Source organism: Anser brachyrhynchus, assembly GCF_964034855.1.
Source record: "Anser brachyrhynchus genome assembly, chromosome: 2".
In the NCBI taxonomy this organism is placed as follows: domain Eukaryota; kingdom Metazoa; phylum Chordata; class Aves; order Anseriformes; family Anatidae; genus Anser; species Anser brachyrhynchus.
Genome location: NC_137695.1, coordinates 125,387,335 through 125,399,985, shown reverse-complemented (window position 1 = coordinate 125,399,985; position 12,651 = coordinate 125,387,335). Strand labels below are relative to the sequence as shown.

General features: G+C 37.2%; 1 protein-coding gene across 2 annotated transcripts in view; it reads left to right on the top strand.

The window, feature by feature from the left end:
- ARFGEF1 (ARF guanine nucleotide exchange factor 1) overlaps positions 1 to 12,651 on the top strand; it is a 92,892-nt gene that overhangs the window by 59,794 nt on the left and 20,447 nt on the right. For both annotated transcript variants that reach the window (XM_080582414.1, XM_080582415.1), the window contains exons 16-22: positions 1,382 to 1,587; positions 1,687 to 1,771; positions 2,516 to 2,687; positions 3,852 to 4,003; positions 6,820 to 6,948; positions 9,891 to 10,049; positions 10,435 to 10,585. In XM_080582414.1, coding sequence (XP_080438540.1) covers positions 1,382 to 1,587; positions 1,687 to 1,771; positions 2,516 to 2,687; positions 3,852 to 4,003; positions 6,820 to 6,948; positions 9,891 to 10,049; positions 10,435 to 10,585 — 1,054 coding nt within the window. The remainder of the gene's footprint in view (positions 1 to 1,381; positions 1,588 to 1,686; positions 1,772 to 2,515; positions 2,688 to 3,851; positions 4,004 to 6,819; positions 6,949 to 9,890; positions 10,050 to 10,434; positions 10,586 to 12,651) is intronic.

Genomic DNA, 12,651 nt, shown 5'->3' with positions numbered 1-12,651 from the left:
GCTAAAAGCTGTTGCTGGGTTTGGGAGGGTCCTGCAGTGTCTGGCAGAGGAGGGTGGAAATATCTTGCATTGGTATTGTCATGAAAGAGACAGCTTTCTGGAACAGCAGTGTGCACCATTGTGCTGAGCAGCCACCTTTTTTTTCTTTTTTTTTTTTTTTTTCCCCAGGGAAAGGCTTGCATATGTGCATGCTTGTAGCTGTGGCTGCAGTCACAAATTTCAGTATTAGAATGTAGAATCAGCCATCAAAACAAAATTTTAACCTCAGTTTACATACATAGACACCTTTATCTGAATGCGAGGTATTTTTCAGTGTGTTGTGTTGCATTGAGAGGGATCAGTGGGATGTATTTGAGTACCAGCTACATATATTTGGGCATCACCTGCTGGTATTTGAGGTTTGTACTGTAGTTCAGTAGTTTTCATTCCTACAGTAAGTTTCCTAACTATAAAGAGCATTACAGCAGGGAACCGAACACTGACTGTTAATACCAACTGTCTTTTGCACATGTGGAATGTATCTAATAGAATAAAATTGTACATAAAATCAGAGGAGAAAAGCAGGCATGTAGAGCATGTAAGAGAGCACTGGAATATATGGACAAAATACTTCGCTTTGGAGAGTAGAGGAGAAGCAGCAGTATGTCTTCATTAACTATTGTTGTGGTTTAACCCGGCTGGCAGCTAAACACTACACAGCCGTTCGCTCACCCTCCCCCCTCCCTCTCTGGGATGGGGGAGAGAAACGGGAAGGTGAAGCTGGTGAGTTGAGATAAAGACAGTTTATTAAGACAGGAATATAATAATATAAGGAATATAAGGAATATAATAATAACAATAATAATAATAATAGTGATAATGATAATAGTATTAACAATAATAATGTGTAAGAAAACAAGTGATGCACAATGCAATTGCTCACCACCCGCTGACCGATGCCCAGCCTATTCCCGAGCAGCCGGCCCCCCCACCCCGGCCAGCCACCCCTATATATTGTTTAGCATGACGTCAGATGGTATGGAATACCCCTTTGGCCAGTTTGGGTCAGCTGTCCTGGGTCTGTCCCCTCCCAGCTCCTGCTGCACCCCCAGCCTGCTCGCTGGCAGGACAGAGCAAGAAGCCGAAAAGTCCTTGGCCTGGTGTAAACACTGCTCTGCAACAATTAAAACATCAGCATGTTATCAGCGCTCTTCTCATCCTAACCCAAAACATAGCACCCTACCAGCTACTATGAGCTACTTAACTCTGTCCTAACTGGAACCAGGACAACTATGTATGAGCCTCTCTTTTTGTGACACATGGGCAGTATGAGTGTGTTCTTATTCACTTTTCTTTTTCCCAGTGTAAATGTGCTAGTTTGTCTTTTCTATTCTTATTTTAGACTCAGGTTGGGGAGTTCCTGGGAGACAATGACAAATTTAACAAAGAAGTCATGTATGCATATGTAGACCAACACGACTTTTCAGGAAAGGATTTTGTTTCAGCTCTGCGTATGTTTCTAGAGGGATTTCGTCTTCCAGGAGAGGCTCAAAAAATTGATCGCCTAATGGAGAAATTTGCTGCTAGATACTTAGAATGTAACCAAGGGTAAGCCATACATTATCTTCAGAATTTCAGAAAGCTGAATAATAAGTAAAATTTGTAGTATGTTAAACTTGATGTTATTTTTCTTCTTTCTCGACTCAGGCAAACTCTTTTTGCTAGTGCAGACACTGCATATGTCTTAGCTTACTCAATCATCATGTTGACAACAGATCTTCACAGTCCACAGGTATGTTGCTATAAGAATACTTGTGTACTCTATGGATGTCTAACTTTCAGGCTTTGTGACAGTGTAGTTGTGAAAGCTTGATGTTCGATTTAACACCAGTATGCATGTAAGAAGCATGGTAGCTTAAGTTTGTACACCTTTTAAATAACAGTATTCTTTTTCATGGATACTCGAATTAAGTTGTCTTGGTTAGTCCTTGCCATAGGGTATTGATTCCCTACCCTGTGTTGAACACAGCACTCAAAGTAGTGTTCTAGCTTACAGTCAAAGGCAGAACTTGTATAATTGCTTACCTATTGATTTTAACACAGATCTACTCCTAATTTCAGACAGTTTGAAAAAATAACGCAGCCATATTTCAGTAAATCTCACTTTTGCAGTGCATAATTTTCAAACTTGTAGTAATTAGCCATCATCATTTATGTAAAAATAAATAAATAAATCTGGAAAAAATAGTGAACACTGAAATTATATTTAAAATAGCCTGGTCTGTGTGACAAAACAATTTAATTTTTTTTGGTAACATGTGGCTAATAAATCTGCAGATCCTACTTGAATGTTTGTGAGTGTCCATGGCTGATTTTGTAGATCTGTCAGTGTAGTCTTGCATAAAAATTTCTTTTGAGAGTCAGCAGGTTCATCCTTCATGGTAACTACTCATCTGTTTGGCTGCTTTGTAGGCAGCATTTTAACTGCAATGAACATGCCTCATGTTCATATTAATAGATTCCTTCTGGGTTTCAGGTTAAAAATAAGATGACAAAAGAACAGTATATTAAAATGAACAGAGGTATCAATGACAGTAAGGATCTCCCTGAAGAATATTTGTCTGCTATCTATAATGAAATAGCTGGAAAGAAGATTTCGATGAAAGAAACAAAGGAATTAACAATACCTACAAAATCCAGTAAGCAAAGTAAGTAATTGAAGCTAATGCTGGCACTCTATCTCCTGTTTAAAATGAGAGATGAATGAAACCAGCGTGACTTGCGTAACTCAGAATTAGTCCTAACTTTTAATTTCATATCCTTTTTCTTTTAACACAAATGCATGATGCTACCTTCAAATGTGTGTTAAGCGCAGATGTTTATTCTCGCTTCCCTGTGCTACTGAAGTTGCGGTTTTTAGTGCATTGATGATACAAATACGGGTTTAGCTGTTGACCGGCAACATAGAGAAGTGCATATGAGGACTTCATTAAATAGCAGTATTGTTGGTAGGCATGGTGCAAAACAAACACAGTAGTTGTACCTTGTATTTCTGGAGTAAACATTGTATTTCCCTTCAGATAAGCAGGCTTCTTCAAAAATCTTGCGTTGTTTCATTTACAGGGCGCTAATTCACTACACTTTTTAAATTAATTATGTTTTCCTCTCTCAAATACCAGACAAAATTTTTGTGTTTTTCACAGTGTGGAGATTCAGATGTTATTCATTCTAGTTATATGGAGACTATTAAGAGACTTGGCTTTTTCCCAGTGTAGCCAAATTTGTATGCTTTAAGCAAGTCCTAGGTTAGTCTTATGAACAGGTTGTGTTCAGGAAAGTTGCATCTGGAAAACAGTACCCATGCAATTTTCAATAATTATTCCACTAGTGTTTTTATTATAATTTTAAAGAAGCTGCTTGTATTCAGCTTCGGTTTCTCTTTGTTGATAAGATGGAGGTTCCATTACTGAAATGAAAAGGTGATAAAGTAGTTCTCTCTAAGGAAAAGTATGTCCACTTACGTTGTTTTCTGTGCTATGAAGCTTCGATTCAGTGTGAATTTAGCTTAGCGTGGGTGTGATGTTTATGTTGTTAGTTGAGGTGATAGAGAAGGAATGCTTTTTGTGCAAATCTTTAAGCTTTCATTTAGGATTAAAATTCGGTTACTTTTCGTACATAAGCTTGCCTTAAGTTAAATTGTGTCGGTATTCTAAAGGAAATATTTTGGTTTTGTGACAATTTCAGAAGTAAAGACAAATCAAAAAAAAAAGCCATGTTTAAGTATGGCACTTAAATGTTTAAAATTCTATTGTTCCTGAAGATGAAGCTGCTAAAGATGCACAAATGTAAAGAGGAAAAAAATGTGTTTACAGGTGTCGCTAGTGAAAAACAGAGAAGACTGCTGTATAATCTGGAAATGGAACAAATGGCTAAGACAGCCAAGGCTCTTATGGAGGCAGTGAGCCATGTCCAGGCACCATTTACCAGTGCAACACACCTGGAGCATGTGAGACCCATGTTTAAGGTGAGCTACACATTTAGATATTTAACCTAGTTTCTTCTTAATACAAAATGCTGACTGACCGGATTTCTTGAAAATACTACCAAAGGTTTGTATCTGCTGTGTGTTGATTATTTTGTAAGTTATTTAACGTGCAACAGGAAAGGATGGACTTTGAGCCTTCTATTGCGGTTTCACTTACACTGGGATTTAAGAAGTTTCTGTGCTGATAGAGGAAACTTTATGGTTTAATAACGGGGGAGTTACGAAGAGTAAGGTGGGGGAACAAAAGCATAAAGAGCAGTTAAGAACTTGAAATAATAGAATTTTTATTTCAGGTATAGAGATGTAGTCAAAACAATCTCAGGCTCATAGTTTGAGTCCCTCCTGCTGCTCCTAGGAGAGATTACTTCGTTGCATTTTGGGGTGGCAGTTGTCAGAATAAGCTTCTTCTGGCTAATGTTGTCTGTTCCAAATGAGTATTTCAGGGAGTCTAGGGTTGTCATCTAGTTTAGGGAGAAGTAGCTAGACCTGTATTATACTTGGGTATTGTTTGTTGTTTTTTTTTTTTAATTTGTCTAATTCTAAATACCTGTCCTCACCATTGTGTAGGTGCAAGGCGATCTGCAACCCAAATGCCTTTTTCATACCAATGGTTACTATTCATAGTTATAAAGTGCGTTCGATAGCTTACTGTGTCTGAGAATGCTATTGGGTATGATCTTTGGCATAACTAACTCATTTCGGTAAACAGACACTGGAAGAGATTGTTGTGCTTTCACCGTGTGCTCTCATTCGCTGCCCTTGTGCCAGTAGTGGTGCTCGTATGACCCCTTTGTGAACTGCTCCGTGGAGTTAAATTCTCAGAAGATCACCGTTACAAGAAACACATAGCTCCCTAAAATGGTGTGCTGCGAGGTCAGATTGAGCTCTGGGCCCTGGCTACAGAGGGAATGAGCATGTGGCTGTAAGACCATTGTCTGTGAGGCAAAATTCTAAGTTCTGTATCACCATATTAATAAAAGTAGGTTAGTACTCTGTACAGAATAATGCTGCATGAAGCTCTTGTTTAAGATCTGGTTTCAGAGATCACTTAGCAGAGGTATGCTGTACGTGGTTTCTCTACCGTATTCTTAAAGGCTGAAATTAAATAACTTGTGTACAGGCATCTATAATACTCAGAGATTTTTTTTTTTCCCCTTAAAATACCAGCCCTGTTACTTTCTAACATTCCTACCCTTTACTATCTGAAAAGTACGTTCCCCAAATCCATATTTATTTTTTTCAAAGGAACTAAATATGAAGCATGTGGGTAAATTAACACCCTAAACATGTTTTGTGAAGGTGATAAGAGAAGTTCTCTTGCTTTAGGATGTTCGTAAACTAACGTACTGATGACAGTGTTATATGTTGAAGTGAGAACTGTCTTCTCAAAAGTGAGAGCTATGGATGTTATGTATATCTAATCCCGCATTGTTTATTTAGACTATTTAATTTAGTTTGCAGCAAACATTTTAAATTTATAGGTATTTCCTTCACCCGTTGGTGCTACAGTAAAATTTACCATTATAAGTTTATTTAGAGATAGATTTGCTGAATGATTAAATCAGAACAAAAATACATAGTTTATGTAACCATCTAAGCACACCCCAGAATTGAATGCGTAGTTTAGAAGATTGATTTTCACCTTTAATGACAAAAGTCTGTGATAAATAACAACCTAAATCTAGTTGTACAGCATATCATACAGACCTCTAAATTTCTCTTAACAGAGGAAAGTGTTTCAGTTTTGCAATATTTCACATTAGTTTTGTTTTCATTAGGAATGAAAATTAAAAAAAGGACAAAAAGAAAAGAAATAAGCACTTCTGGAATGTGCATCAGGAAGTTAAGTCCTGGATCTGGAAGTTTGTCTGAATTCTTTAAGACTCTACTAGGGTTTTGTTCTGATGAATTTTTAAACAGTTTTCTGAGGTAGTGCTGTTGGAATTGCTGGCTTAAACAAAACCAAAGCTCTGTGATACATCATTTTGATTTGAAATAAAGTGTGCAATCTATTGCTACCTGCTCTGGCCATCGATTCTGTATTGCATCCAGGGTGACTTCTGGTAATTATTTCTAAATTCCTTCTTTATACCCTGGGATTTCCTCTCCATAACCACATGTAGTTATGTCAGGATCCGTTGCATCTTCTGCTTGCTTTTTCTGCATGCCTTGACCCCAAGGACAAGAGTGTGAGGACTCTCCTGCAATAACTTTTAGCTGAGCCTAATACACTCTCAGTCCCACCTAAAGCAGGAGAAAACAGCAGCAGTGGGCTTAGAGGCAAAAAGGGAGGGCTGAGGACAACAAATATAAGAGTGGTGAGTCTCTTTTTATTTTTCGCTTCCTGTGTTACCAGGACAAATTTGGCTTATTGAAGTACATAGATTTCTTTACAATCAAAAGTATTATACACTGTGGAATTGAACATGTCGGTGCTTGCCATAATTATTGGCTCTATTTCTATTCCTTGCTGTGTGAAGTATTCCTGTAGCACAGATAAAAGTTATCTAGGGCATACCAAAACTGCAACAGACATCTAACGAACATAAATTTGGGGGTTTTGTGGGTTGCTTGGACACAGGAAGAGTGGTTCTGTGGGGATTGTCTATCTGTATTACTTCTGGTCTTTGTCTGATGTCTCTCCTAACTGTTCCCTTTGGCAAAAGGCAACTTCAAGGTTAATTGTATGAGTTGAGGTCTAAAGTTAAGTTTCAGCAAGGTGTTGAAACTGTAATGTTTATTCCCTTCAAGTACTTGCAGGTGCTAATGTAACTTTAATTTTGTATGTGTTCCAGTTGGCATGGACACCGTTCCTAGCTGCATTCAGTGTGGGTCTACAAGACTGCGATGATACAGAGGTTGCATCTCTTTGTTTGGAGGGTATACGATGTGCTATCAGGATTGCCTGCATTTTCAACATTCAGGTAAAAAAAAAAAATTAAATTGAGACAATACTTCATGTACTAGCATAGTGTTAATGTGGTTCGAAGAGCCCTTGCTGCTGAAGCTGTGCACATCAGTACCTATAGTCTGTTCACTTCTGTGCATTCTTGCACTAGTTGATCTTTAAAGGTTCCTCCCAACTCAAATCGTTCTATGATTCTGTGATACTTCACAAGAACGTTTTAAATAAAGTAACGTTTTTCTTCCTGTTTTGTTGTAATGCTGTCATGCCCATATACTGTTTTTTTTGTTTCCCTACCAGTGGCTGCTGTTCTGTCAGAGTACTTTCTTTTTAGCTTTTTTTACTAAGTGATGTTACATAAAAGAAGTCCTTCTAGGCAGTTTCGTAAGTAAAATAGCATCTCTGTGAACTGTTTGATATACTGTTCTCAAATACAGAAAGATGTGCTAGTCTGCCATGCTTTGTAGGGATAACTGAAGACAGGAGTAAGCAGAATTCGTGTTTGACATTGTATTATTTCTTGTCTACATTGAAAACATTTAGAAACAAACAAAAAAACAACATGTAAGACTAACTTAAAGTAAAAACTGTTAACTATGATAGCAAATGTTTCTCTTACCTCTCTTCATGCACTCTAATTCAACAAATTAGGTAATTTTTCATAACTGATGTGGTAAGGCGCATTGGGAGTTCTGATACAGCTGCTTAAAAAGTCCATTTTGAGATCATGTAAAGTTTCCTTCGCTTCATTTTTTCTTCTTTATTTTCCTGAACTGAAAGGACTTTAAAAATTTGATTAACAGAGCCTTCCCTGGAGCCTACAGCTGTTCAATGAAATCCACATTCCTCTTTTTTTTTTTTCTTTTCTAAATTGCAAACATGGATCTGGTGCAAATATCATTTTAAGCAGCTGCAAAGATTATCTCCCAGTCCTGCGGGGGTCTGCCCAGGCTAGGGAGGGCAAGGACACATTTGCTGTAAGATTTCCGTGCTCCAAGAATGTACCAGAAGCAGTTGCACCTTTCCATTGGTTTGGCACAAACTTCATTGAACTACAGGTGTTCCAGAAGCAACATTTCTCGTTTGCTGAAACAGTAGTTAGTTAGTTAGTTATTTTTGAATTTCAATTCAGAACTGATATTTCTTCCTGGTTTCCTATGGGAATTCTGTCTTGTTGATGCCATTTTAACAGTACTGGTTTGTTGATGATTGCAGTGCAGTACAGGACTTGGTTCCATTGCACAGGGCCCTGATGAGATGCAAAGTATTTTCTGACTTCAGGTGCCAGATAACTGTGGTGGTTTGAAGGAGTCTGGCAAATTTGTACTTCTACTAACTTAAAGATTGTTACTGTTGGAAGTAGATTTTTCTCTTGTGATTGATTGGTGCTGGAAACTTCTTCGTTTCATTGAATAAACACACAGAAGTTAAGATCAGTGTCTCAGAACATTTACCATTACTTTACAAGCCTTGAGAGACGATGGAGGGAGATGGACGCTTTTAGTGTTACAAAAATTCCATAAGCACACAGTATAGTTGAAGCTATGCATGCTCACCTCTGACTACAATAAAATCTCACCTAAAAATTCTGTTTTCATTATTTATGCTTTCAATCTTAGACTGTCACGCAGTTTGGGTTTTGTCTTTAAGACATCTTGTCTGGGACAAGATGTGCATCAAAATTACGTACTTAGTTTGCTTACCTTATCTGTTTTAATTTCGGTTTGATGGATGCATTGCTTAGTTTTTCTATTTTATGATGGCATAGAAAAGGGTTCAAAGGAGAAATATATGTATGGAACAGAGGAGTAAGGTAGGACTGAAAACATTTCCGATTTTCAGAAGATATACGCTTTGTAGACTCCAAATCTTATCTGCTTGCTGGTACTCTTATCATGAAACTTCCATTTTTGTGCTTGTACTTCTTGTGCTGTGCCTCTACCAGCATGTCCTGTGATAGTAGTTGGGCAGCTGTGCTATGTGGCTCTGTGGGAATCCATCTCTTGTACTGTTGCCCATTGTCATGATATTAGTGTTTTCCCTATGAAACAGATGTTCTAGTTTTGGTTTGTTTTTTTTTTCTTCTAAAATATTTTGTATTTGGTATTATTATGTGCTGAATGGTCTTTGATTTCAAAAGTCTCAAATATCCAAACAGTTAAATATATTTCATAGTTGTCATTTGTTTCTCTGATTTACAACTGTTTACAACAAGAGAATGAATTTAGCTTTTGAGCTCAACTGTAGTCCCGTTTCTACATTTGTAATAGGTTCATATGAGACCTGAGAACTTTCCTTCGGTGTTTATATATATCCTATTCATAAAAATCAGGTGCCTGTATGTGGTACACTCACTTTTGTACCATATTGATCGATTTCATCTGCTTAGATTATAGGTCAGTTGCTGTTCACACACCTATGAGTCATCTCACAAGCTTCTGAGGTGCTCCAAAGTGTGTAGGTTAAATCAAATACATTTTGAGTAGTTTTGTGGGATTGGAAAAACATGCTTTTTAGTTATATTATTTGGATTCTGTTGCCAAAAATCGTGAAACTTGGGAGAATCTGCTAAGGCAGCATTATGAGAGCAGATTCTGATGCAGTATAAGGATAGTAAAAGCTTAGCTAAGAAGCTATGCTTCTTCTGAAGCAGCATCCTCTTGCCAAAAAAAGACCCTGAAAAATAAACCCAGAAAGTTGAGAACCTATGTGTTCTGTGCTGACACACGTTACACTTGGTGTTCCTGAGTAGAGGGAGCCTGACTTTATCGTGCAGCTTACTACAGAAAGGAGGAGGAGAGATTTCTGTTACGTAAAACGCATTAGAAATTAGGTTTTAAGAAGAGAAAAGTAGATGATAATAGTTGCCAAAATTACACATTCTACTAAAAACAAGAGCTAAGAAAATACAAGGTAAATCTTACCTTTTTTTTTTTTTCCTTTGTTCCCTCTCTTTTGTAGCTTGAAAGAGATGCGTACGTCCAAGCATTAGCAAGATTTACGTTACTTACAGTGAGTTCTGGTATTACTGAAATGAAGCAGAAGAATATTGACACAATTAAAACTCTCATCACAGTGGCTCATACGGATGGAAACTATTTAGGAAATTCCTGGCATGAGGTACAAAAGTCACTTGTTTCTAAACTGTAAGAAAATGGGTACTGTTTTTGAATGCACTTGTGTACTTGTGCAAAAATATAGTGTTTTGTAGAAAACTGTCAAGTATAAACTTTTGTACTTAGATTATATAGAATAATGAACTCATTATGCAGCTGATTAAAGTAGAAAAATGTGTCCAGTTTAGAAATAAAATTATGAGAGACTAATGCTGTAATATTTAAATTACTTTCCATTTTAGATGGAAGAACAGGAATATTTGTCTAACCTTGAGTACTTAGAATATATATATTTTTATATATAAATAAAGATCTGCCTTCAGGTTTTTGTTTTTTACTGTTTCAAAATACTTTTTATTGCTAAACAACTTATTTACTCTCTGGACTAGATTCTGAAGTGCATCAGTCAACTTGAGCTGGCACAGTTAATAGGAACTGGAGTAAAACCTCGTTACATCTCAGGGACAGTGCGTGGCAGGGAAGGTTCTTTTACTGGAACAAAAGATCAGGCACCCGATGAATTTGTGGGGCTGGGACTGGGTAAGTAATGCAGATACTAAGTATTTCATTTGAATGTCTTTGTGCAAGAACATACCGGTTTGTGCTTTGCTTTCATTACCGGTGACTATGAGGTTCAGAGATGTAACTGTGAAGTAGTCTAAAATTGTCTACATTTGTACACTTTTACACTTTGAATAGTCATATTTGAAATATTTGTTTAGCTCTGTTAGATGTTATTGGTAGGATGGGAGAGTGTGAAATGTAAGAAAATGATGTGTTATTTATTTCTGTTAAAATATAGCTGACCAAGTAAGAATGTATTCCTGATAGTATGACCAGATTTAATAATACTACTAAGTCAGTGCACCGAATATTTTACCAAACAGGCAAGTTAATATGTCTAGATAAAACATTCCATTATGTGAACTTTTATGAGAAATATGCAGCATTCAAACCAGAGGGGAAATCAATTTAGTTTAAATTCTGTTTCTTCTTCTTCTGATTGTTTTGGTAGTGAGCAGGTGCCTTTTATAGGCTGGCCCGAGAGCCAAAATTTAGTCCATTAGTAAGAGTAGTAATGATCATTTTACTAGTTTCCGTGACCTTACCCCTCAACTCGTCCTCACTGTCAGGCTTTGTGTACTCCTAATTCAGTTGTTCCTATTCTGCAGTCGGTCTTATTCTTTCCATGGTGCCCTGCCTTGGCCCGCCTTTATGCACTCGCCTCACATTGCCAAGATTTGCTGAAGGGAAACCTTATCCCTAGAAATTATTGCATCTGCCAACATCTCATATACCGGGCTTCTCCCTGCCCTTTTAATATGCATCCTCCTGTTTAGTGCTCCCCAATGACCCATCCAGCTTTGCAATTTCCAAGTATCGGCAGTTTCTCTGTGCTGAAGTGACTGGCCTTTAAAAATTTTAAGTCCTAATAGCTCAGGAATGTAAACTGTAGTCAGGTGTCTATAAATCATACTTGCTAGTCATTGGTGTAGATCCAGCTCTTAAAGACCTTTTTTTTTTTTTTTCCTTCTGTCAACTTCATTTCTAAGGAAAATAGCCTGTGCCCAAATGCATAAAAATGTTTCTGCCTGAATTGAATTTCTGGAATGCTTGTTACAGTGCACATATGGAAATTTAACCATTTTCTCTTCTTTTAATAATATCATTTTAGTCTTATAGGAAAATGCCTAACTCACTGGAATTTACTATATGCTAAATGAGTATGCTTTAACAGAGCCCCTTTCTCAATTGTTTCCAGTTCTTTCTGCTCTTCTCCACAAATCCTGCGTTGTAGATATTTGAATTTTCTTTCTGTGATGACTCTGAACTATCTTCTAGAACTACAGCTTTCTAGCAATCTTCCTGTAAAGCTGTATTCATAGGAAGAACCTGTATATGCCCGCATATCAGACATACATTTTACTGGAAAATAGTTGTTTAATTGGAGTAAGTGAAGCTGCAGTCTGACACAGAAGCCTTGTCTTTGAAATGTGCTTACAAAATCATGCTCACATAAGCAGCAGCATTCACTCTTCCTGCTGAACTAGAGATGTGTGTTTAAAAACAAAACAAAAAGGCTAATTTACTGCATTACTGATTCAGTCATTGCACTTGCATTATCTTTCTGCTGTAGACCTTTTCTGCTTTACTTGAGAATTCAAGGCATCACATGCATTTGTGTTGTAAAATTAAAGGAAGGAGCATGTATTCCTTTTCTCCTTTAGTAGGAAGGTCTTCTTACTTGGAGTTGTAAGTGGGAAATTCAGCGCTTTTTCTACTCTAATTCCTATTTGCAAAGTCATAAGATAAAAGCTGCTGCTGTGAATAAGTTGTAGTCAAACTGTAGTTTTTAGGTAATTGAAAGTCCTCCTTGGACAATGAGAATCTGAGGAATCAGTTTTTTATTGAAGCAGAATTATATGTCTGACTCTGTTTCCTTGTAAAAGATCTCAGAAATGTTGGAATAGAAATATATATAAAAAGGAATCTGCTGTCTGTGGCACCTTTACAGCATTGATCATAAATCCTACAGTAAGAATGAATTTTCATGTCAACCGGCAGTACTGGTTTGGATTATCTGACTGCTTGGAAATACCCCTTCC